The sequence below is a fragment of the Notothenia rossii genome, assembly GCF_949606895.1.
Source record: "Notothenia rossii genome assembly, chromosome: 1".
NCBI classification, from domain to species: domain Eukaryota; kingdom Metazoa; phylum Chordata; class Actinopteri; order Perciformes; family Nototheniidae; genus Notothenia; species Notothenia rossii.
Genome location: NC_136912.1, coordinates 67,040,007 through 67,067,437, shown reverse-complemented (window position 1 = coordinate 67,067,437; position 27,431 = coordinate 67,040,007). Strand labels below are relative to the sequence as shown.

Here is a 27,431-nt window from a genome sequence, read left to right as displayed (position 1 = left end):
TCCTTCATGAGAGAAACAAGGCCTGGGCCAGGGTTGGAAATTGGGCTCAGAGGTAGAATGGCTTCATTTCAGGCAGCTAAGAAATAGCTTCACATCACAAATCGAAAGTGCTAAGTCTAAGTATCTGTACCCACAAAGAACCTGAATAATCCTGGAACATTTTGGAAAGCCATAAAATCGTTATCCACCGGTGAAATCCGTAATGAGCTACCTCCGTGCCTTACCACTGCATCTGGCACTATATCGGACAGGGCCACCATGTTAAATTGCTTTAATGAGCATTTTGTGTCCTGTGGCTCTGTGTTTGATTCTGTCACTAACTCTGCTTCTGTGAACACCACAGTCTGTGACTCTGAACAATGTGGTCTGGAAAACCCTTAAAGTTTTACTCCTCAGTCCTTTTACTGTTGATGTTGTTGAAATCTTGAAACCTTAACCAAGTTAGATCTTAAGAAACCGGCTGGCCCGGACAATGTAGAACCTTTCTTTTTAAAGATAGCTGCAGATTGTATCGCTCCACCTCTCCCTCAGCACAAACACAATTCCAAAAGTATGGAAGTCAGCTTATGTCCTGCCTTTACTAAAAGGAGGGGAGGCCACCTTATTAAATAACTATAGGCCCATCTCTAAATTGTCAGTTCTGGCTAAGTTTCTTGTAAGCCTAGTGAGTGAACAGGTAAAGGAGTTTTTAGTAAAAATGATATCCTATGTAAACATCAGTCAGGCTTCAGAAAGCAACATAGCACCATCACTGCGACAATGAAAGTGGTGAATGATATGGCGAGTATTTTAGATAATAAGCAGAGTTGTGCAGCTCTATTTGTTGACCTGTCCAAAGCGTTTGATACCGTCGATCATCGCATCTTGAAGCAGAGGCTAGTCAGTATTGGCATATCCAGCCATGCAGTAGGGTGGTTTGTGAACTACCTCTCTGAAAGGTCCCAATGTGTTCAGTTTGATGGGCTGTCTTCTGAGTGGTTAAACATTACTAATGGTGTACCACAGGGTTCTGTTTCAGGTCCACTTTTATTCTCCATCTACATCAATAGTTTAGGTGCAAATGTCGATGGAGCAACCTTACATTTTTATGCGGACGATACCGTGAAGTATTGTGCAGGTCCCTCCATTAATGAGGCTGTTGTTAAATTGCAAGCTGTTTTTAACATTATTCAGACTCAGCTCTCTGAACTAAAGCTTCTTTTAAATGTTGATAAAACCAAAATAATGCTCTTTTCAAAAGCTGAAAAGACACCAGAGACCACTTTGGATATTGTAACTACGCAAGGAATAAAACTTGAAGTGGTTACCTGTTACAAATACCTAGGTATCTGGCTTGATGACTGTCTCTCTTTTAAACTTCATGTCAATAACCTGCTTAAAAAACTGAGGGTTAGACTAGGTTTCTTTTTCAGGAATAAGTCCTGTTTCTCGCTTGAGGCCAGGAAAAGGCTCTGTGACCTTTTCACCTATGCTGGACAATGGTGATTTGTTTTATATGAATGCACCTGCCCATTACCTGATCAAGTTAGATGCCGCCTATCACAGTGCTCTGAGATTTGTGACAAACTGTAGTAAGTATTAACCCATCACTGTACCCTGTATGCCAGGGCAGGTCTGCCTTCACTAACTGTACGGAGGCTCAGTCGCTGGTACACGTTCATCTACAAAGCCATGTTGGATAAACTACTTTCTTACATCTGCTCTCTGATCTCTCGGCGAATTGAAAGTAGCTATTGCCTGAGATCTCATGATGTGGTTTCATTAAATGTGCCAAGTTCTAGGACTGTCTTAGGGAAACAAGCTTTTAGATGCGCAGCTCCACTAACTTGGAACAGTCTGCAAAAGGAATGGAAACTGAGCAATTTGGTTCCACTAAATTTTTTAAAGCACGGATAGATGCTATGCAATCGGAAACTGTTGGAACCTGTAAATGTCACTAGCTATGTAAACTGTAGTCGCTGTAAATATGCTGTATGATGTCCTTTTTGTATTTCTGTTGTTTTCTGTTTTATATGTATTCATGTGGAACCTACTTGCAGCAGGTCACCCTTGAAAAAGAGATCAATGATCTCAATGGGATTCACCTGCATAAATAAAGGCTTGAAATGAAATGAGTTCTCATTGAGGAGATAGCATCATGTTCTGTTTGGTAATTGATGTGACTTGGATTACTATAAAAGAAAGAGAGAAAAAACCTTTATGCAACAAAAATAAAACATTTATTAATTGATTTTATCGCTCAGAAAACAGGATAATTGTATTTTGCTCAATTAAGAATTACAGGAAATCAGTACAAATCAGGCTTTGCGTTGATTTTGTTTTTTTAATGTTTTCTTTTTACACACAAGAAATATAACAAGACAATTAACCAGCTAGAAAATAAAATCACAACTTGTAACCCATAGATTGTCATAAGAACTCTGAACATAAATAGAGAAACAGCAGATAAATTAGGCTCTTCTGTGCTGCAGGATCCGCAGTTTAATATACAAAAATCTGTTTTTGGTTTGATTAAAGATATATTAAAGTGAAAACATGTCCACGTAGTTTCGGTGCAACTTTCTTTAGACAAATAGAAACCAGACGAGCCGACTGATTTAGTTTCAAAGCGTGGAAGGCTTTCTCACGTTCTCGTTTCTCTCACAGCGTCTTGTCCATGCTCACACTCGTCTGAGGGACGCTGGCGTTGGTGTTCGTGGGCACGCTGTACTTGGTGAGGACAGATTTAAACTGCTCCAGCGTGGCGTCGGTTCGAACCCCCGTCGGGTCGAAGTGGGTCCGACTCACCCTGAAGCCGGCCTCCGTCAGGTACTGAAGAAATTTGTTCAACCTGTAAAGAGAAATATAGAGAAATAATAAAGTTAGATCAAATGTTCCTGCAGTTTTATGTCTATATCTAAAGCCTCTGAAGTTGTGTTTCAGTATTTCTATAAAAGGACAAAGAATAAATCTTGTGTTATTCTTAATTTTTCTTTTTGTCAACCAATCCCATGTGCAAACCTACATGGTGTTAGTGTCTTAATACTTTCTGACTTTGTGTGGCTTTTAGCTCCAGGCCCATTGTTTTTTTTACTGCAGACCTAAATATATATATATTTTTAAATTGTATTCATCTTTTTTTAGTCTCAGTAATTTCCTCACTGTAGTTCCTCAAGCAGGGACATGGTGGATGGAGGACATTTTTTTGAGGACTATTTCCAGCAGTGTAGTAATCCTCAATTGGTCAATATTTAACAGCAGAACAGTTGGATCCAGTCAAATAAGTACAGACGATGTGTCCATGATAATAATGGAATGTCCACCAGTGCAGCAGTGTGGTCCATTGATGTGCTGGGGTCAGAGGTCACTTACTTGGGCATGTTCATGCCTCGGATGCTGTGGCGGTGGATGCTGTAGTAGAAGGGCGGGTGATCCAGAGACGCTTCACACTTCATCCTCTTCAACACATTCCCCGACTCCTCTCCTGACTTCCTCTTCCCTGCAGGAATACTGGAAATTAGATCTGAGAGGGATTCATGTCCAACTCTGCTAAACCCAGGAGTGACTCTAGTGGATATCTCAAAGTTTCAAAAGCTACCAAATACGTCAGATTGAATTTTGGGTAAATATGAATGTGACGTTTTGCACCGGACATTATTTGTATTTGTGATGCTGCGACTGGAGAGAACATTTTGGCGAGAACATAAGTGTCCCTGAAGTATTTGAACAAGCAGATACAGAATGCACAGTCAGTGGAACTGTCATACAGTGTGTGAAATGGCTGTTGTGGCAGTAAAATAAACTTTAAGGGTAAAATAAAGAGGTTAAAAAAGTCATTTAAATGTTCCTGCAGAGCATCATAAATGCACATTCTATGCAGTGGGTGCAGTTCAGCAACACTGCCGTCTAGAGCAGGGGTTCCCAACCTTTTTCACCCAGGGCCCCCCCAAATGACTCCTGTTGGAATTTGCGACCCCCCAAAACTCTGAAACTTTAATTATCGCTGTTGCCGATCTGCCCGATCTGTACTGCGCATGTGCGAGATGGTCTGCCATACTGCACAACTCCGTACGGCAACCCAACTAGGACACTTGAAACAGTGGCGTTTGGCAAAGCACAAAAAGAAAACAAAAAAAACCGAGAGAGATGAGATATTGTTATTACAACGTGACTTCACTATTATTTAACAACTCTTTTTATTGGGTTCTTTTATTTGGGGTTAAGTACATTGTCAGAATAAGTGAGAAATGGATTTAACTTCAGTTTGGCAGCTATCATACTGAATAAATATTTACTGTGAATGTATGGCAAAATGTATGGCATATAGCTGTCTAACAGAAGTTAAATCCATGCTTTGCCAAACGCCACTGTGTGAAGTGTCCTATTAGAGTTGCCGTATGTAGTTGTCCAGTATGGCGGACCATCTCGCACATGCGCAGTACAGATCGGGCAGTGACAGCCGTGCCTGGTACCAGCGGTTACACACACACACACACACACACACACACACACACACACACACACACACACACACACACACACACACACACACACACACACACACACACACACACACACACACACACACACACACACACACACACACACACACACACACACACACACACACACACACACACACACACACACACACACACACACACACACACACACACACACACACACACACACACACAGCAGTAATTAAAGTTTAAAAGTCTCAAATGCTACAACTACTGTCACAAACTGGATGAATGTGCAGTATTTCATTAAAGGAGGATGAAAGCGTAATTAAGGAGCACTTTGGAGTGACTTTGTTGGTTATTGGACTCAGGATGAATGAATTTGGATGCCCGCTGTATCAAGAAATTAAAGGACGGCGCAAGTGGAAACAATTCACAAAGGGATTCAACTGTTTAAAACACATGCTCAAAGTAAGCCGGATTTTGGCGATGTGTTTGTGGATTAAAAAATCGCAAATAATCTACAAAATGGAGGAGACCGATCTGATCGGAGCAACTTTGACAAATAATCCAACTGAAACCGACACTTTACGCGCAGAAGAAACATTTATATTGAAGAAAAAATTATACATTTCTTTCTTTGTATGCTTTTATTAGCTACTAACTTGCAAATGTATGCGTAATATTTATTTCAAATGTCGAAGAACAGGACACTTCAAAATAATATACTATGTCTAATAAATAAATGGTAATATGGTTGCATAGGCCTGTATAAAACAAAAATGAAAAACGGGCAGATTAAGCAGGTAAATCAAATGCTTGTCTGCCATGGAACAGGTAGCAGAGAGAAGACGAGGTTCAAGTAGGTTCATTAATGTGAACCTTGGGCTTGCACGCCCGCAGCCAGGGATGGAATGTCCGGTGTAATGTGAGTGACAGCCAGTCTAAAGTCGTTGTGAACGTCCAGTGTGTTGCGTGCTTTTGTTTTGATGGCAACAAGTGCGCTGAAGGCTGTTTCTGATAGATATGTCGTACTGAATGGGAGTGTAATCCTGGTCGTGGCATGCAGTGTGATTTTTGGAGCGAGGCTTGGTCCTTTGAGAATCCAAAACTTTTTAAATCCTTTTTCCTGGAAGTATTTCTTTGACAGCGAGTCAGTTTGGATGTCGGTGAGCTCATCTTCGCAATCCAGGTATTCCACATCCTCAACTTTGGCAATAAAGGGATCTAAAACCCACAATTCCTTGGAGACATACTCGTCTATGTCAGCGAACCCTGATTGCATTTTCGTTTGCAGTGCGTTCATATGGCGGATGAACTCGCGACGTACAGACACCGTTTCAGGATTGTTTTGGGATTGTTTCAGCAGTAGTGGAAACTGTTGCAGCTCCCCCCTCTCCATTTTCTCGACCCTGTACTCCAGTTTGTGCACAAATGCATCATTGGAGAATGTTGGACTCCACGCCTTGCAGACGCTTGTTTGTTTCATTGTAGAGACTGAAGATGTCGGCCAAGTATGCTGTTTTAATCCAGAATGACTCAGTCACTTGCTCTGACAGTGCGCGGTTACGAGTTTGTAGAAACTCTTCCATTTTTTCCTTCAGTTCTAAAAAGCGTGCCAGCACTCGGCCGCGTGAGAGCCAGCGCATCTCGGTGTGCAGGAGGAGGATTTGGCGCGCTTCATCCTCGCACAAGTCTGCGAATAGACGCTTGTTGGTGGGGCGACCTTTGATGAAATTGACTATTTTAAGAACAGTTGAGTGTTTCGCTGAGGTCTTCTGACAGTTTCTTGCTGGCCAGGGCCTGGCGATGTATCACACAGTGAAATATTGTGCAGTGTGGGGCCTTTTTCTTTCAAGCGACTGTTAAATCCCTTGTTTTTCCCCGTCATTGAGGCAGCTCCGTCTGTGCAACAGGCAACTAAATTCTCATAGGAAAGCTTGTGGGATGAGAGGTAAGAATCCACTGCAGTAAAAATGTCCTCACCCCGGGTGGTATTGGTAAGGTTGACTGACATAAGAATGTCCTGCTTCAAATCTTCCCCATCTATATATTGCACATAAGCGATCAGCACAGCCTCGTCTGCTACAGTTGTGGTTTCATCAAGTTTTATGGCAAATGGCCCCTTTCCAAGCTTTTCGAGCAGCTGCAGCTCGCAGTTACTTGCCATCTTCTCAATTCTGTCTTTCACCGTATTGTTTGACAGTGGTACAGTTTTTAGCTTCTCCGCCACCTGCGGGCCGCATAGTTTTTCTCAACCATCTTAATGCAAGCTGGCTTAATGAGCTGCTCGCCAATGTTGTGCGGTTTCTTTGCCTTTGCTATTAAAAGTGCACATTCAAAAGAGGCCTCGCTGCCAGCCCTAACAAACGCTGTTCTAATATCCATTGGCTTGTTTGCCTTTGCAAGGTGTTGTTTCTTTATGAAAAAGTCCCGATCACGCCCGACTGTTTCTGGGTGCATGGTCTGTTGGTGTCTCTTCATTTTGCTGGGTTTCATGCTTTCGTTGGCTAGCTTCTCTCTGCATATCACACACTCTGGGCGGGTTTTGTCTGTTTCCTCCATGAAACCGAAGTTAAGATAGCTCTCTAGGTAGTTCCTCATTTTCTTTTTGATTGCAGATGAGCTGTCATCTCCTTTACGTTTTTCAGACATTTTTAGACAAAAATATTCACCTTATGAAGTCGGTCGCTAGCTAGCAAGCGCAGCAAACTGTTATTATTATGAAAGCTGACACAGTAACGTCAATGTCGGCGCGAATCGGAGGAGTATCAGATACATTTTTATTTTAATTAATCCATTTCTATATTTTATTGTAATGTAGAGACAAGGCTTTTAGTGACAATCATGTATTGCGTTACAATATGTAAAAAAAATGATATGTAAAAAAAAAATGATATGTACATTTTTTTTTTTAAAATTCAATTAATTTGGTTTCTATGATATTAGGCCTCAAATCATCTGAGGCCTGGCGCCCCCCCTGATATCTTTGGCAACCCCCCAAGGGGGTCGCGCCCCCCAGGTTGGTAACCACTGGTCTAGAGGACAGAGTAAGTAACAGGTCAGCTTTTTTTCCTTTTTTATGTACATTTCAGTGTACAAGTAGATTAAAAACAACCTAAAAAGGGAGTACATTCCTTCTGCTGCCACTGACTCACCGGACTGCTCAGCCTGACCCGACTCTTCTCCGCTCTTCAAGGTCTTGATGACGACTCCGCACTCCACTGCAGAGAGGGAACAAAACATCTTGTCAACACGTTGTTTTGTCATACACACACCCTGTGTTACAGGTGGGGATGTGTCACCTTGGTTGCTGAGAGCAGACGACCCGTGGACTAGCGACTTGAGGGTGGTGCAGTCCGACTCGCAGATGAGAGTTTTGACGAGCGGCTGGATGTCGTCCATGCTGTGCTTCACCGCCGCAGACAGCATCCTCCTCAGGAAGCCTGTGTTAAACAGAGGGCCGGACCTGGACACACACATGCATTAGCTTTGAAAGTTTTGAAATCAAAAAGAGTATAATACCACAAACTGTTTTATTATGTTGAATGACAGAATATTATTTCAATTTTTTACATTTGTTTTGTGACCCATGATCAGTATTTAACGGTGCAACTGGGCTCTAAATATTAAGTTTGAACGATTCTTTTTGGGCCCTCTGCAGACTCAGTCAGGGACGTGCACAGGTACGGGCTAATGTTTGTTGTATGATAAACCCACAATTAGTATTGTAGCGTCTTGCTGCGGGAAACACACTTTGTCAGCGCTGTCATCTGCCGGTGTGTTAAAGACCACCTCAGTGTCGGATTTTGGAAACTTGATTTTGAGTTGTCTCATGGCAGTTAGGGTAGAAGGGACAAACCAGGGGACTTTACTTCCTCTTGATACCGTCGGTTATTTACAAAAAAACACCTAAATATACATGTTATTGTGCTTCTGTCTTTCTGTGTCTTTTCATCTGTAAACTCCCTCATGGGGCCGCTCGCTCTCTTTTCTTGATCGCCCTCTCACGGGTAAAAAGTTCAATGTCCCGCTTCATTGTAGGATTTCTGACATGTCTCTACTTTAGTTTGACCATCTCTGTTACTAAGTTATGGAATACTAAATAAATAAGTAATTAGATAGGCTACCTTACCGTTACTGCGCTCATAAAGAATGATAAGAATAAGAATAATGCGTATTGAACTGGTTTCATTAATTAGTGAGTTTATTTAAGCTAATTAGTTAGAAGCCCTATTTTATCAGAATGTCTGCACATCAGTTACAAAAGTCAAACTACATTAAAACAGGATTGTCCCCATTTTGTCTTTAATAGTTACTAACATTAGATATTTTAATGAGATATGGACCGCAAAACAAAAAATGTCCCTGGTTTTCATTTTTTAAATCAAGTCACAAGTAGTCGCCTTAGCTTATTTTGTTATGAGATGTGAATTACTGTTCAATTTAGTTGATGTAATAATCGTTTGGTTTCTTTTGAATTAAGGACAAGTTAACATTTTCAAAAGGTCTTATGTTTTCGGGGGGAGGCCCTTTTTCCAGTTTAGAGCAATAGCTCCTCCAAATGTCTGTGCACGTCCCTGGACTCAGTGTTATATTGAATAGATTTAAACTGTGATTGATCAGTCTGTATGTTTAGATGATATTCCAACAGTTCTAAAGTTTTGTTTGTATTGTGTTAATACCATTTCCAAATGCCACAAGTAGTTAATTCAGCAGGCTAGAAGCATGATGGTGCACTTAACATTGAAGCAGGAAGTTGTTCCGACTTTAATCTGCACACATTTTGATGCTAAGCTTCCAGTTTCTTTTACCTATGACGGCTCATTTCTTCTATTCTTATTGAACTGTTGCTAAAAGTTATACTTGTCTCTTTCTGCCTTTTACATTTTCAGTCCGGTTAAACCATTGAACAGAGTTCTCCATGTTCCGAACAAATCTTTCATGCAACATCTGAAAACGGACTTTCTACAACCTAAAAGCTTGAAACATAACTCCTCTCAGACATCGTGGCTGGAGATTTGACCAGCAGCGTATCTGATAAGCTAGTTTTCAGAAGCAGCTGATGTATTAGGCCCATCACACAGCTCAGTGAGGTGTGTGTGTCGGTGCCTGATGCTGCAGTGATTTACCATAACGGCCCCAGCTGCACTGCTGTCTTCCCCGGCATACTTCCGTGACAGTTACAGGGCAGCGTTTCTGGAAGAAACACAAGAAAGGACAGTATTTACTTTTCATATCTACTGCAGCTTCCTGTATACACTTCTCTGTGGGAATTTTTTTTTTTTAATTTAAACAACAGGACACATATCACATCATATTGACAACAACTGTTACATTTGGATCTCTTAATATATACGTATATATATATATATATATATATATATATATATATATATATTATAGGCGGTGAGGAGGCAAAGATGGTTGCTCATGGAACATATTTTTATACCCATAAAGACCGTTTCTAAAAATGAACGAAAGAGGCCATAATAGGCTTATTATACATAAGGTTTTTTGGGATGAAAATGTCTGCTTCATTGATTTAATTGTTGCATTTTACTGCTGTACGTGCTTTTAATAGCTTTATACATTGCTTTGTAGTTTAATCTACAACAAGTCTTGTTATTCTATAAGATCATCATGTGTATATAGTTTTGTCGCCTCCTGTGAGACCCACATACAGTGGGGGAAAAAAGTATTTAGTCAGCCACCAATTGTGCAAGTTCTCCCACTTAAAAAGATGAGAGGCCTGTTATTTTCATCCTAGGTATACCTCAACTATGAGAGACAAAATGAGAAGAAAAAAAATCCAGAAAATCACATTGTCTGATTCTTAAAAAATGTATTTGCAAATTATTGTGGAAAATAAGTATTTGGTCAATAACAAAAGTTCATCTCAATACTTTGTTATATACCCTTTGTTGGCAATGACAGAGGTCAAACGTTTTCTGTAAATCTTCACAAGGTTTTCACACACTGTTGCTGGTATTTTGGCCCATTCCTCCATGCAGATCTCCTCTAGAGCAGTGATATTTTGGGGCTGTCGCTGGGCAACACGGACTTTCAACTCCCTCCAAAGATTTTCTATGGGGTTGAGATCTGGAGACTGGCTAGGCCACTCCAGGACCTTGAAATGCTTCTTATGAAGCCACTCCTTCGTTGCCCGGGCGGTGTGTTTGGGATCATTGTCATGCTGAAAGACCCAGCCACGTTTCATCTTCAATGCCCTTGCTGATGGAAGGAGGTTGTCACTCAAAATCTCACGATACATGGCCCCATTCATTCTTTCCTTTACACGGATCAGCCGTCCTGATCCCTTTGCAGAAAAACAGCCCCAAAGCAGGATGTTTCCACCCCCATGTTTCACAGTAGGTATGGTGTTCTTTGGATGCAGCTCAGCATTCTTTCTCCTCCAAACACGTCTAGTTGGGTTTTTACCAAAAAGTTCTATTTTGGTTTCATCTGACCATATGACATTCTCCCAATCCTCTTCTGGATCATCTAAATGCTCTCTAGCAAACTTCAGACGGGCCTGGACATGTACTGGCTTAAGCAGGGGGACACGTCTGGCACTGCAGGGTCCCCCCGTGTGGTTCTGGGATTTTTGCTCACCGTTCTTGTGATCATTTTGACCCCACGGGGTGAGATCTTGCGTGGAGCCCCAGATCGAGGGAGATTATCAGTGGTCTTGTATGTCTTCCATTTTCTAATAATTGCTCCCACAGTTGATTTCTTCACACCAAGCTGCTTACCTATTGCAGATTCAGTCTTCCCAGCCTGGTGCAGGTCTACAATTTTGTTTCTGGTGTCCTTTGACAGCTCTTTGGTCTTGGCCATAGTGGAGTTTGGAGTGTGACTGTTTGAGGTTGTGGACAGGTGTCTTTTATACTGATAACGAGTTCAAACAGGTGCCATTAATACAGTTAACAAGTGGAGGACAGAGGAGGCTCTTAAAGAAGAAGTTACAGTTCTGTGAGAGCCATAAATCTTGTTTGTTTGTAGGTGACCAAATACTTATTTTACAGAGGAATTTACCAATGAATTCATTAAAAATCCTACAATGTGATTTCCTGGATTCTTTCCCCCCATTCTGTCTCTCATAGTTGAAGTGTACCTAGGATGAAAATTACAGGACTCTCATCTTTTTAAGTGGGAGAACTTGCACAATTGGTGGCTGACTAAATACTTTTTTGCCCCACTGTATCTCTATAAAGTATTTGAATGAGCTAGGAAAAACAGCCATGTGTTCAGCTTTTCTGCTAATGCATTTTCCAGCCGATCCAAAACGGTTATTAAATATTTGGGTGAAACACTTTTCAATCAGTTCATAAGAAAAACATTTGGATCAAAATATCTGGAAGTACATGGTTTTAGCTGGACAGGAAGAGGATGAAAACATTTCATTTGTAAAGTAATAAAGTAAAAAGTAGAATATTTCCCTCTGAGATGTGAATGGACGTATAAAGTCGGAAAATATGGAAATACTACTTTCGTAAAGTAAAATTACCTCAAATGTGTACCTAAGTGAAATACTTTAGTAAATATACTTAGTTAAACTCCATCAGTTGCATCAGGTGTATTCTAGACTCTCACAACAACTCACCGTCCACCATGTTCCCCTTCTTGAGGAAGACTCTCTCCTCACACCACTGACAGTGGACCAGTTTACGTAACTTCTTCGTGGACTCGTCCGCCTGCGTGGGGCCCCGGAGGACTCGCACCACCACCAGGACGAAATGCTCCAGGGCCACGGCCAGCAGCACCTCGATGCCTTTGTTACAGCGAGCCGCCGCTCTGCAACACACAGCAATATTCAGGATCTCATTTTTTCTGCCACATCAGGGCAGACAGACATCCGGATGTGAAGTCCTACCTGGACACTGTGTCCACCACCATGCGTGCAGCCAGCTCTTTGTAGTACTCCGTGCGGATGATGTGGCAGCCGTAGTGCCGCAGGGTGACGTTGGGACTCTTGGAGTACAGAGAGGACGTGTCGGTGGACGTCACAGAGATGATGCCCAGGTTCCGGATGTTCCTGAAGGCAGCGTCCAGGTAGTTCACTGCAGTGCCGAATGGATCCAAGTGACTGTAAGATTGAAAATAGTCAATTAATAACTGCACATTTTTAGGAAGCATTCATTTATTTTACTCTGTAGAAAGTTAAAGGGGCCCTATTGTGCATATTTTAAGGTTTCATATTTGTGTTTTGTGCCTCTACTGGGAAATGTCTATATGCTTTAATGTTCAAAAGCCTTTTATTCATCTCATACTGCCTGTGCTGCTTTTCACCCTCTGTCTGAAACCAGAGCCCATTAAAGCATGTAAACATGTCAAAGTAGAGGCACACAATACAAATATGAACCTGAAAATAGGCAGGAAAGGGCCCCCTTTAATAGTTTCTGGACAACTATGGCACAGAGGAAGAAGGATACAGACACAATACTTGATTAATTCGATTTATATTCCTGCAATGCGACTTATATGGCACTATGTTCGTTCCAGTACGCTTTTTTACAAATATTCGTTGTGATAATTACATTGAGTCTGTAACATGTGTTCACTGTTTTGCCCTCAAATGTGTCAGAAACTATTAATAAAGACTAAAACATCTAACCAATAAGCTAAACTAATTACAAACTATCTTCCGACTTACATGTAGTCAAAGGGCCACAGGTGCATGGTGACGTTGGCGTCCATCTTGACGACCTCCACGGTAGCGATGGGTGTTCCCTCAACCTCACTGGTGGCCACCTCGGGACCCCGGGGGCCTCGCGAGCCTCCATCCACCCTGATGTTGTTGAGCTCGCAGTTCTCTTTGATCATTTTGACGCACGTGTCGCTGATATCTGTGATGGTCACTTTGACGGCGCTGCGGAGGTGCTTCGCCCACTGGAGGCCCATAATCCCTGAGAGACGGGCAGGAAGAATTCAAGGCACGGTTTAATGTGGATGCAGACTCAATGCTCCTCTCTTTTCTTTTTCAAATGGATATATTTTACATAGTTGATGATCAATCTTCAGTGAAAAGACATTTGTTTTACAATGTTTTTTAGTCTCAGATTCAAGATTGGACTGTCTTCAAACCACGGTTGTAATAAAACCAATACTTTCATTATTATTATTCATCTTATTTTCTAAGTTAAAGGTGGGGTATGTAATTTATTTCCGATTTTTTTTTTGTTATATTCCATGGAATGTTCTTAACATCTCGATAGCAATGAATATCTTAAGTGCTTTGACAACAAATCCATAAAAAAATGTCATCTGTGGAAGCCGTAGGACTGTAAAAAGAACGACCAATCATTTGAGCCGGCCCGGCTAAAATAACTGGATGGCCTACCTGCCTGTCAGCCTTCCATCTGTGCACAAACTTATTTCGTGCCCTCATTGGTCATGTGCGCGTTCGTGTGTGTTGGAGGAGGGGCTCTGTAAGGAAGTGGCAGATTTTTTCCGGCTGTGTATTTTCAAATTCTAGCGCGGTCGAGCTGGTCTCTCCAAAATTACCTACCCCACCTTTAATCAATTACGATGCGATATTACTTTATTTGTCAGATCAAGTCTGAAATTTGACTTGCATTAAAGCAGCTCCATGTCCAACATCAACAGACAAATATCCAGACACAATACATGAAACACAAACAACAAACATTTAACATAACAGCACAATCAGTGAGAGAAAAGCTGCTCAAAGAGCCTTCAGCGTGCATTTGATCTGGGATTTAGCTCTGTATTTACTGTGAGGATTGACTGATGCACAAAGGAGTGCTTCAGTCTGACTTTATTGAATCGTGGGACCCTTAGTCTTTTGTTGTATAAATAACAGAACATTCTTGACATTTAAAGGACTGTTCCTCCATTTGATATGGAAAGAAGTGGGTAATGTGTTGTAATTTTGTAAAAGATTCTACGCATCAGTGTATTTTTTTAAAGCCCTATCCGATCCGACCTACTATTTTTAAAGAAAACCCTAAAAGACAAGAAAACCAGGAAATATTTGGATTTTTTTGTGTGGAATGTTGTTATAAAAATGTATTATTATAATTAATTATTTATATTTAATTATTATAATTCAATTATAATTGACTGATTGTTTTATCACAACGTTGTTTAAGATCTGAAATAAGCCAAGATGGTAAAATGACTGCTATTATTGGCAGGAATTTGACAACAATAGAATCAAGTTAATGATTCTTATCTTAACTCTTTGAAATAAATGTATTTTGAGGGGCAGATTCAATTATGTCAAAGCAGTTGGAAGACTTGTATTTTTTTTGTGTGCAAAATTACTAGACTAATGTATTTGATCAAAACACCACATATTGAAATGACGTCAAAAGCAGCTGTGATCTGTGTCACAGTAGATGGCAGGGAAACCCCGACTTTATATGCAGATAAATGGGAAATAATTTCAAATGTATACTTTATTTAAATGCAATGTTCTTTGGCTGTTCTATATAAATAAGCAGCCATCATTTTGTTAAAACTAATTACTCCGAAATAAAGATTTGCTATAAAGTGCAAAAAATACAGATAATAAGAGAAAGTTAAAGAAAAAATAAATGGGTATTATAACAAAAAAATTAAATAAAATGCAAAATATGAACAATAGAAGATATGCATTTGGAGATCTAAACTCATAGGTAAACAACAATGGAGAGATTAGAGTAAGATATTAGCGTGATACAGGAAAAAGTGTCTATTGAATCTCACCTGTGGCTCCAAAAGCATCCAGACACTCGATCGGGCTCCTCTCCTCCGCCAGCACTGCCAGGGAGCAAAACACCAGCTGCCTGAAACACACACAACCCTGCTTCAATGCATGTTGGTTTTCATAACATAAATCTGCATGATTATACATTTTTGTGAGAACTGGTGTTGTTTTCAGGCTGACCTGTTGGTCTTCATCTTGCGGTTGAAGTAGGTGTCGCTCTTCTGCGGGGTGGTGTGGTTCGGGAGGAGCTGGACGTTGGTTCCAAGTTCTTTCATGATCTCATACGGCTGACCGGACGGAGCTACAGATTGAATTTGATCAGCAAGATTCTGTATTGTTTTGGACAGGAAGAATGTAATCTCTGTCGGATTAACAAACACAAAACTCAAAGTGGTGCCTCAACAGGGATGATCTGAGGTAGGAGGTGGAACAGATTTGGAGTTAAGAGCTTTTTAATAAGGAGAAACTTCTGGATATTCTATCTCCACACATTCATGTAAATATATCTAGTATGTACCGGTATATATGACCCAATATGTATATATGCTCACTTTAATTAATCTCTTAATTCATAGTTTTTTATCATTTTTTATTTTTATCTTTGATTTGATCTTTAAATTGTATTAATCTGTGTGACTGTGCGGTCCTGTTTTTCATTCTAACCCTGTTGCTGTTAAACCACTGAATTTCCCCACGGAGATTAATAAAGGTCCATCTTATCTTATAAAAATCATGTCTTTAACAGAAGAAGACTGTGATAGTGTTGTTTTTAAAATTCCTTAACGCAGCTCGTAGTCTTCAAAGTTCTGGGTGTTGTCAAAATGTATATATAATTATATTTATCCTGCATTCATTGTTTGTTTTTCTTAAGATCCAAGAAATGTTATGCTTTGACTGAGTTAATATGCAACACAAGATAACATCCATTCTTAAGATAAATACAACCACACCAACTGATTGATATTAAATGGATTGGAGACAAAAAATACATAATTTGGTATTAAAAAAATACTAGAAAGATTATCTATTTTTGCAATTGAACCATCAACATTGCCTTGATGTAAGCTACGGGCAAAAACTTCAATCCTAAGAAAATGTGAAGCTGCTAAATGCTCCAACAGCCAGTCTCTAACTGTGCCTGTCTGTGGTGTGAAATAAAACAATTTTTTTTTAAAGCGGTTACTCAGTATAAAAGCTAAGTAGGGCAGCATCGTTCCACTTTTACATATACATAGTCCTGAAGTCCAATGTTCTTATATAAATATATGTATTTTAAGACTCAAACCTGGGATGTTGAAATTAAACTGTACCATCTAGTGTTTTTTAGAGCTGAGTGAAAGTTTGTTTTGACCATTTCCTTTTCGAATCTAGTGCAGCATGTTGTGAGTAGATGGTGTCGCTGTTTCTTACCCGGCTCCTCATACTGCACGTCTGAGCTCCCTGAGTAGCTGGCCTCAGTCTCTCCTTTGTTGACGTGCCGCTTCAGGTGGCTGATCATGTCCGTCTTCCGGGCGATGGTGACTGAACACACCACACAGTGGTAGTGAGCCACGTGTCTCCCCGAGGCCTGGACAGAATATATTGGGATATCAACTTAATTTAGGGGTGAAAGAAGTAAAGAAATGCAGCATCTTCACAATAATGTAAAATGGCATGATGAGAGGAAATGCCTTAGAATTCAGTATTTACTAGGGATGTAACGATATACCGAATATCGCGGTATCGCGGTAAATAAACTTCCTAATACCGTCGTGAGACCGACAAAATCTACCGCGATTTTTAAAAAAAAATAATTTTTAAAAAATATATTTTTTTTTTAAACACTTTTTTTTTTTTAAACCTTTATTTAACCAGGTGGTCCCATTGAGATCATCGATCTCTTTATCAAGAGAGACCTGTCCAACATGGCAGCAAGTAGGTTACAACATGAAAATAAAACAACAGATAACACAAAGGGACATCGTATTTACAGGGCTAAATTTACACACCTAGAGACATTGACAAGTACCAACCATATATTTATATCTTGCCATGTCAATAAGCCTGGCGTTAGACTTTTTCGCTGTCCGTCATTTTGACAGAGAGGATCGTAAAATATCCGTCATAATCCCTTATTACCCGTCGGGTCTGAACAGTTCACGATAGAGCATGCTCGTGAACTGTCAACGGGGGGGGGCGGTGTTATGCCGTGTGTGCATGCACCTCGCGGGACGCGCACAGCGTGAAGCAAAACCTCCCAGACATGTATTGATCTGTACGGCAAATTACGGTTTGGGAACTATATCATTTCCTTTTGGAGGGCATGCATAACACGGCATAACACCAGAGCCTTGCTGTGGGGAAACGTTGGCGCTGTTCCGAGTTTGTTCTAATCTGTCAAAATGACAGACTGCTTTCAGATTTTTCCGTCATTGTTAAATAAAATATTCGGTTAACGCGACCACTGGTGTCCCAGCAACATCAGTACCAAGCGAGAGAGTTGTTTCCAGAGCAGGGGATATTGTAAATGCCCAAACACCCCAGCTTATAAATACCTGGAAATGTGGACATTCTCATATTCCTAAAAACCTGTCTGATGATGCTGAGTGAGTGACTAGTGAGTTTGAGTTGAGTTACTTGAAAAACTAAAGTGAAACTTGATTTATTTTATTGCAGGGTCTGATTATTAAATGTCCTTGTTTATTTGTGAGATGCAGTGGCAAAAAGAAAATGCTTACTTTGTTTGGTAGTACCAGTAGGTACAAAAACACTGGTTTTCTTGTTCCAGTCTGTTACTGTCACTTTGTTTTTGACACTTTAAAATACTGCTATCCTACAAAAAGGCTGTAAAAATCAGATTTATTATGTAATAAAGAAACATTTTCCGAGTAAAAAAATGTTTTATTGAAAAAAAAAAATTATGAATTTTTTTTCTTCCCTTTATTATTCAATATCGCGATAAATACCGTACCGTGGACTTGTTATCGCGATATTATCGTACCGTGAGTTTTTGGTATCGTTACATCCCTAGTATTTACCAATTCAGAATTTGGACGATATTACTTGTGAATTTTTTTAAGGGGTTCTATTATGCACATTTTCAGGTTCATATTTGTATTTTGTGCCTATGCTGCGACATGTTTTCACGCTTTATTCTTCAAAAAGGTATTTATTTTTCTCATACTGCCTGTGTGCTGCAGCACCTCTTTTCACCCTCAGTCTGAAACCAGAGTTCAGTCTGTTCTGATTGGTTAGCTCAGAGGTCTGCAACCTTTTTGACCAAAAGAGCCATTTTGCTCCTTTTGCCAACAAAAATGTATTGTCTGGAGCCGCAAAACATATTTCATAGCTTGATAGCTGATAAAGTTGTATTTATTGTTATATCAGACAGAAACTACAGTTTTTTTGCATTTATTAGGCTATTTATTACGTTATATAAAACTGTTAACCTCTAATAAGAAACAAAGAACTCCTATAAGGAGAATTCAAAATAATCCAGAGGCCTACTTTAAAATAAATTAAACACTTTAAAATAAATTAAACACAGCACTTGGGGAGTCATCTGCACATTTGGAGGAAACAAATATATAATTAAAATGGGCCGACTTTGAAATAAATAAAACATATAGCTGCACCCTAAAAAGAGTTAACGGTGGGGTATGTAAGAATGGAGAAACCAGCTCGAGTGCGCTAGAGTTTGAAAATACACAACCGGAAAAAATCTGCCTCTTCCTTCAGACTTTCTTACAGAGTCCCTCCTCCAACACACACGAACGCGCACATGACCAATGAGGGCACGAGATAAGTTTGAGCACAGACGGAAGGCTGACAGGCAGGTAGGCCATCCAGTTATTTTTGCCGGGCCGGCTCAGATGATTGGTCGTGCTTTTTACAGCGCTACGGCTTCCAGAGATTAATTTGTTTATGTATTTATTGTCAAAGCATTTAATATATTCATTGTTATCGGGACGTTAAGAGCATTCAATGGAATATAAAAAAAAGTGTTTTCTGAAATAAATTACATACCCCATTGAATTATGACTGAAGATCGTCAGCTGTCTTCCTCTCCCGTGTTGTTGCTCGATACGTAAAGGCTGCAGCACCTTTGACAACCTCTCTCTACATATCAAACATACCGGTAAACCAGCATCGTTTGCTGTGAAAGCATATAACTATGTCCACGCAGAATTAAATCCTGTGTTCCTCCGGTACTTTTATTTTCTTTGATTTATCCATAGTTCGCTCATCGAGCCGGGGGTCAGATTATTCACCCGCAGGAAAAAGCGCTGGCGCGGGACCGTAGCAGGATGTGACGCATATTTTAGTTGACCTAATTAAAACCTTTTTGTTTTTTATTTATGTGTCACAGTATCACCTCAAAATACAAGATACGAAACATTTTCAACCATGCAACAACATTTAAATAGTCCTACAAATACCTTTATTTTCTTCTTATTTTTGTCTAAGCTCAAGGGAGCCAGAGCAGAGGGCTTAAAGGGCCGCATGCGGCTCGAGGGCCGCGGGTTACCGACCCTGGGTTAGCTGGACAGCTTATTGGTCAAGTGCTAAGAGATGTCCCACCCCTTAGCCAATCACGTACATGGTGTTGGAGCGCTAGCCATTAGAAGTGGGAGTGTGACATAGTGATGTGATTATGTTACAGGAGAAAGCCTAATAGAGCCTCTTTAAGAATGACAGAATGCAGAGACAGTCAATTGTTGCCTACTTTTGCTCAATCATGAAAAATAGGTTTTATGATTAAAAGGCAAAACATGTTTAGGAATATAATAGGGGTCTTACAGAGTAAGGATTTATTTCCACATGGTGAAGAAGGTTCAGTTTTTTTCTGATTTACATTATTTGGGTCACATTTCATAATAAAAGTAACAATACAGAACTTACAGGAACCTTAAAAGTAGGGTTTACTGCAGCACAACAAGATGTATGCCGAAACTAAGTATGTGAAATGTATTTTTGTTTTGTGTTATATGTGTAACCAATCTGCGGCAGGTCTCCCTTGTAAAAGAGTCCTATGTCGATGAAGCCCGAAGCTACAGGGTTTGCTCTAATTGTTCCAAACTGATGGGAGTGTGATCTGCAGACTGTGTGTGTGTGTGTGTGTGTGTGTGTGTGTGTGTGTGTGTGTGTGTGTGTGTGTGTGTGTGTGTGTGTGTGTGTGTGTGTGTGTGTGTGTGTGTGCGTGGGTGCGTGCGTGCGTGCGTGCGTGTGTGTGTGTCTAAGGTCTCGCCTGATCTCCACTGAGGCTGGGTTTCAGGTTTCTGCAGGGCAGGTGGCAGATGCACATCATCTGGCCTGTTAAAGGTCAACAGTTATGCATCAAGATTAGAAGATGTCCTTAGCTGTCACTTTCACATGCATTTCTTTATCATTACAAGTAAGGAAAACATGATTTTTTAACTTTGCACACTTCCTCCGACCGGTATGACTGCAAAGAACAGCTAAAGGTACGTAGAGTCTCTTGATGCTGTATTTTGGATTTGTTCTCTCGGTATAGCCTTCACAGCTGCTAGTATAAACTTACTCTATGATCTATTAAAAATGTCAGAAGAAATCATGATAAATGCCAAAAATATGTTCCTAAAACTGTTTATTTTGTCTGACCAACAGACATTTAATTTCTTTTGGACAAGTAACAAAGATAGCACATACAATTAGCAGTAAAGTATGTCAAACTCTTAATTTAATAATTATAATAAACAATATAAATAAACAACCTAAGTAGGTATTACACAATCCAATACATTTTAAATAGTTTAATTTGAGAAACTATGATAACATTTTCATTATTCCCACAAATGTTCACTGACTGTGTTAGCTGGAAGTGGTTGGGGCTAATTGTTGTCTTTTATAACCAGAAAATGTAATTCCAGTAAGCGTCCAGGAAGAGGGATTTTCGTAGCGGCCAAACGGTAGTACAACTCTTCCGTACTAGTCCGTGACGTCATTGCGCCAAAAAATACTTTTTCCTATTAACTGACATTGTGAAAGAGACATCTGTAAGTCGGTATATATATTTTTAAGCTAAGTAATATATACCTAGTTCGAACACTTTTATAGATCATATTTAAATGATTAGGGTCTAAAAGTTGTAAAATGCACTAAAACTTAATCCAGAGCTATTTTCCTTCTCCATTCATTTGACTGAGGCGAGAGCGGGAGATCGGAGGCGGGACCTACAGTTGATCCATTCTGGCTTTATGCACCACTGGGCAGCTCTCATAGGAATGAACGGGGCCTCACCTCAGATGCTGTATCCAGTTCTCTTAATACATCCATAGTATAACTCAAATGGCAAAAGTGTTCTTCCAACTTCCTGTTTCAGCATGGCACAAAGCCAGCTCCATAAAGATTATTTTTCTAGTTTGTTGTAGGAGAGCATCATTGTGTGACCTTGTGTTTCATGTTCCTACCTTCAAACTCCACATAGACTTTCCAGTGGAGGTTCTGCAGGTGTCTGCGGAGCTTGTGGCTGTAGCAGGCTTTAAACTTCTCCTCGGGACACAGAGGGCACGACTTACGTCCCGCTGGTGAGTGAAAACACAAAATCAAAAACCAAGGATGTATATAAAAGTTATTTTCATTTTTGATCATTCTCTAGATTATTTCTCTTAATTCTATTCTCTAAAACTGTCAAAAACATATAACACATTTGTTTTAACAGCAAACACGACATCTAAAATATCTTGCTGTGTCCAACCAACATTCCAAAACTTAAAAATGGCCACCTGAGAAGTATAGACAAGTTAAATTGGTTGCATGACAAATACTTTAAAAGTTATTTGATTATCAAAATAGTGTCAGATTTATTCTCTTGCGTGACTTACTGATAAATCGTCTTTAAGCTGCAGCTTTAAAAGTCACGATTTCATTTAAATGTTCTTCTGTATTATGAGATTTGTTTAAATATTAAAAATCTAAAGAAAGCAGTAGGGCTGCACCGGATAATTTTAAGATTCAAAGCCTCATTCACAACATTGACATTCAAATAAAAAATCTAAAGAGTATGAATTGTTTTTAAAGCTAAATTGTATTATTTTTATTATTAAGTTAGGTTGGGTTCCCATGGTGTATTCCCATATAATCAGATTCAAACATTCTGCACTAACTACAACATGTTAATAAAAGTCAACATTTATTGAATTTCTTTTGGATTTTTCTAAAATCACATCAAATCACATATCCAACAAATTCTGCTTCAATCCATATTTGTAGTGTTAAACCTTTCTAATACAAAATGTTCACTGTGGTCAAAAAACATTTTGCTGTATTAACGGGTCGGTCCAGCAACCATCTAACCGCACAATAAATTACATTTATTAAACCACAATAACAAAAAAATCCCCTAGTATTTAAGGATGCTTACTTCATAAAATATAACATGTAGTCATCAGCAGTTCTGAAATGTACGTTTGGTACAGCCCAAGATAAGGAACGCATTATGAATAGTTCCTGTAAAAGTGAACTCACCACCATTGAGGTCAACCAGCACCTCGAGTCCTTCCAGTTTAGTCTGGATGGAGATGTGTCTGTCTGTGAAAAGGAGACAACATTAAGATGTTGTGTTCAGTCAGAAAAAAGTTGTAGTCCATATCATTAATGTTTCCTTCCTAAAGTCAGTGAATATAGATGACATGAGGCCATCGAACCCATCCACACAGAGAAAGAGTGTTATATATATTAGCGGTTTTATATATATATATATATATATATATATATATATATATATATATATATATATATAGGTATATATATAGATTTAGCATATCACCTGAAATGGTAGTTGAGGGCTTGGCGTCACTGTCTGCAGCGCCTTCAGTCTTCTCTGCCTGATCTGCAGCTTTGTCCCCAGCTGACGATGCATCTCCACCATCTGCACCTTCACAGACAGAAAGAAAGGGACATCAATGATTTATAAAGCTATCTAGTTTAATTCACTGAGAGCCCCAGCTGCAGTTTGTCAGCTACATAGCTACTGAAACCAGTTTACAAAAAAAGGAGATGAAGCAGTTTGTTCATATTTGTCTACTCAACGACTTTCAAAAACAACGTAGGCTACCTCTACTTTTAAAAGTTGGAGTTATAAAAGTCTAGGTAGCATATTATCTAAGGAAGTGCAACTAGTGATGTATTGATTAATTCATTGAATCAGGAACAGCATTATTTTACTGTGACATCATACAGAGAAAAAAAAAAAAATTCGGAGACAATGAAGAAACTTCAATAGGAAGATTTATGGTGTTTGTCTCGCTACATTACTTAAAATAAGTATTCAAATATTGAAACTGCTGTGGATAATATATTAATAGATTATCTCCCACCAGGGCTGTAGTTATAAAGATATGTATCTTGGTATTTGGAGGTTTTACATTCAAAATAAAACGTTTGGTAAAGCAAAGTTACATTAGCTGCAAGCAGTGTTTGTCATGACCTCAGTAGCCTATTCTCTAATATAGTTACATGTAGCCTACATTATAGCCTACAATAATATACTTGCTACAGACCATATATCGCTGCTCCACTCCATAGATAGACCGTTTCACACTTTCTAAACCCTTTCATTTCCTAACGCGAGTTTTTTTTTTGTGAAACCAAAACCAGAGTCTCCGTAGAATAATGGACAGTCGATGTCCTAACTGAGCGGCCCTGTAGTGCAGCTCCGTGAAGAGACCGTGTCAACCAAACCTGTGGTCTACAACCTGAATACAACACTTACAAAAAGCAACTGCGAAGAGATACACTACTTTAGAGAACAGCTGACCACAACGGTTAGGCCAGTGTAAGCTCCTGCGTCTTCATCGCTGTTATTGTTGACTATTTAGGTCCCATGGCGGAGCTCCGTGGTGAGGCCCTCGTTTAGTTAAGCAGTTACAAACTGATATTTACTATGAATTCACTGCACAGTGCTGATAGCGACTACATTGGAATGTATTTTACAATTATATGTCCTAAATTTGGAGTTGAAACGACAAATGGGGTGAATTAACTTACGTTTGATATCGACGTCCTCCTGGTGTAGCTGAGCAGCATCTGCCTCTTTGAGCTCCGCCATTGCTAACCACAGCAATACTCCAATACGCAGGAAATGTCTGTCGTACGTGCTTAACGTAAACTGCGCAGTTTGAAAACGTAATTTGCTTTTGAACATAACACTCATTTACACAGAACTTTACAAGGTACATTTCTTTTTCAAAACAGTTTCACGCAATGGAATGTCAGTTGTAGATCCTTCCCCAACACCCACGTATACAAATATATAGAGACATTAAAATCCGAAATTAAAAACAAATTGCAGAACAAAAAACATTCCAAATATAAGCATCTTGGTGATCCGCAACACTGGAATATGTTGGTGCCCGATACCTCGAACAATATAAAGTAACTATATTATTATTATTAGTAGTAGTAGTAGTAGTAGGCCTATTATTGCAATTATAGTTTTTTTTAAGTCAGATAAACTGTTGGCCTTTTTAACAGCTGTCACTTTTACACATCACTTTAGCAGGGTAAACACATTGAAGTTGAAAATATCAGTTATGGTCTCGTTCTATTTCACCAGCGAGCACAATGTCTTTAACCCGCAACACCAGTAGATGGCAGCAGAGCTTCATGATGTCTCTAGCTTCACCTGTGATTGATGTATAACAGCCATAGACTGTATAGATAACAACCAACCAACACACCCTGCAATATGGGTCATTCCAAAATTGGAGGACATTTTCTCTGCCACGTATGACATTTCAAATAATCCATGCCCAAAATGTTAAAAAGTGCACTTGTTTTGCTAGATGTACTTGTCCTTAGACAAAATGAAAATGAAGTTGTATGAAAAGTGGTATCAAAATATGATTAGGTCTTGAGCGTGGAAAATGGCATTTCCTGGTCCCTCCTTCTTGGTGACCAACTTGCATATTAATAGCCTTTTTATTGACTTTTTGTTGCTATTATTTTTAAATAGCAGTCATAAACACTGAAACTATGTCCCTCAACATGCCGAATCCTATTTATTTGGCAGAGGAAGAGAACAACTGTAAGTGAAAGGACACAGAGGAAATTACATCAAGCCATGTGATACTGCTATTGGTAACCAAAGATAAGTCCTCTCTTTTATTTGTCATATTTTTCTTATTCTTTCAGAAAGAGTCTGGCCCTCCAGTCCAATGTATTGCTGTACAATTAACTTCAAATGAACACAACTGTGTTTAAATTATAGTTAGATTAAGAGGGAAATAGACATCAAAGTGCTAAACCACCCTTTAGGGCCGTTTAAAATCAACAAATAAAACATACTGTAATAAAATAATATTACTTGGCTGAGCTGGCCAAATCAATGTGTGTTATGGAATGGCATACATAGCTTTAAATAGAAAGACAAACACTTTTGCCCACGTCAATTTAACAGAAAATATGACCCAGTTTAAGGAATCAAGTGTGAAAAGAAAGTGAAGGCACATTTACCCCCCCCCCCCCCCCCCCTTCTTATGACAGAGTAGGTTTTCATTCGTGGGAAACGAGAGAAAACAAATAATGCTGTTGTTCTGATCCTCCCTTAGATGTAGTTTCCATTACCGGAAAACGAAAGTCAAGGCGCGACGAGGCAGTTCATGACATTTATGCCATAATGCCCCGCCCCTGTTTTATCAGCAGTGAGCATTTAAAGCTCCGTGCTCAACAACATCCCATCATTTACAGCAAAACTGAAGATAGTCAAGACACACATCACTTACTTTATATCAGAGCATCAAGAGCAAAAACCATCCTAACATTTACAGAACTACAGAGCTAGTAGTAGTAGGCCTATTATTGCAATTATAGTTTTTTTTAAGTCAGATAAACTGTTGGCCTTTTTAACAGCTGTCACTTTTACACATCACTTTAGCAGGGTAAACACATTGAAGTTGAAAATATCAGTTATGGTCTCGTTCTATTTCACCAGCGAGCACAATGTCTTTAACCCGCAACACCAGTAGATGGCAGCAGAGCTTCATGATGTCTCTAGCTTCACCTGTGATTGATGTATAACAGCCATAGACTGTATAGATAACAACCAACCAACACACCCTGCAATATGGGTCATTCCAAAATTGGAGGACATTTTCTCTGCCACGTATGACATTTCAAATAATCCATGCCCAAAATGTTAAAAAGTGCACTTGTTTTGCTAGATGTACTTGTCCTTAGACAAAATGAAAATGAAGTTGTATGAAAAGTGGTATCAAAATATGATTAGGTCTTGAGCGTGGAAAATGGCATTTCCTGGTCCCTCCTTCTTGGTGACCAACTTGCATATTAATAGCCTTTTTATTGACTTTTTGTTGCTATTATTTTTAAATAGCAGTCATAAACACTGAAACTATGTCCCTCAACATGCCGAATCCTATTTATTTGGCAGAGGAAGAGAACAACTGTAAGTGAAAGGACACAGAGGAAATTACATCAAGCCATGTGATACTGCTATTGGTAACCAAAGATAAGTCCTCTCTTTTATTTGTCATATTTTTCTTATTCTTTCAGAAAGAGTCTGGCCCTCCAGTCCAATGTATTGCTGTACAATTAACTTCAAATGAACACAACTGTGTTTAAATTATAGTTAGATTAAGAGGGAAATAGACATCAAAGTGCTAAACCACCCTTTAGGGCCGTTTAAAATCAACAAATAAAACATACTGTAATAAAATAATATTACTTGGCTGAGCTGGCCAAATCAATGTGTGTTATGGAATGGCATACATAGCTTTAAATAGAAAGACAAACACTTTTGCCCACGTCAATTTAACAGAAAATATGACCCAGTTTAAGGAATCAAGTGTGAAAAGAAAGTGAAGGCACATTTACCCCCCCCCCCCCCCCCCCCCCTTCTTATGACAGAGTAGGTTTTCATTCGTGGGAAACGAGAGAAAACAAATAATGCTGTTGTTCTGATCCTCCCTTAGATGTAGTTTCCATTACCGGAAAACGAAAGTCAAGGCGCGACGAGGCAGTTCATGACATTTATGCCATAATGCCCCGCCCCTGTTTTATCAGCAGTGAGAATTTAAAGCTCCGTGCTCAACAACATCCCATCATTTACAGCAAAACTGAAGATAGTCAAGACACACATCACTTACTTTATATCAGAGCATCAAGAGCAAAAACCATCCTAACATTTACAGAACTACAGAGCTAGTAGTAGTAGGCCTATTATTGCAATTATAGTTTTTTTTAAGTCAGATAAACTGTTGGCCTTTTTAACAGCTGTCACTTTTACACATCACTTTAGCAGGGTAAACACATTGAAG

The 27,431-nt window shown here is 39.4% G+C and overlaps 1 protein-coding gene across 1 annotated transcript; it reads right to left on the bottom strand.

Moving 5' to 3' along the window:
• Window positions 1-2,303: 2,303 nt before the first annotated feature.
• On the bottom strand, window positions 2,304-24,220 carry trmt1l (tRNA methyltransferase 1-like). The gene is made up of 16 exons (XM_079682529.1): window positions 24,145-24,220; window positions 22,925-23,032; window positions 22,624-22,686; window positions 21,567-21,680; window positions 20,384-20,448; window positions 16,567-16,723; window positions 15,337-15,457; window positions 15,156-15,235; window positions 13,099-13,351; window positions 12,319-12,531; window positions 12,049-12,239; window positions 9,575-9,641; window positions 7,748-7,911; window positions 7,601-7,666; window positions 3,352-3,478; window positions 2,304-2,830 (listed from the first exon to the last, which is right to left on the bottom strand). Exons 1-16 carry the CDS (start codon window positions 24,203-24,205, stop codon window positions 2,641-2,643), a joined length of 2,040 nt encoding a protein of 679 aa, XP_079538655.1. The 5' UTR covers window positions 24,206-24,220; the 3' UTR covers window positions 2,304-2,640.
• Window positions 24,221-27,431: the final 3,211 nt, after the last annotated feature.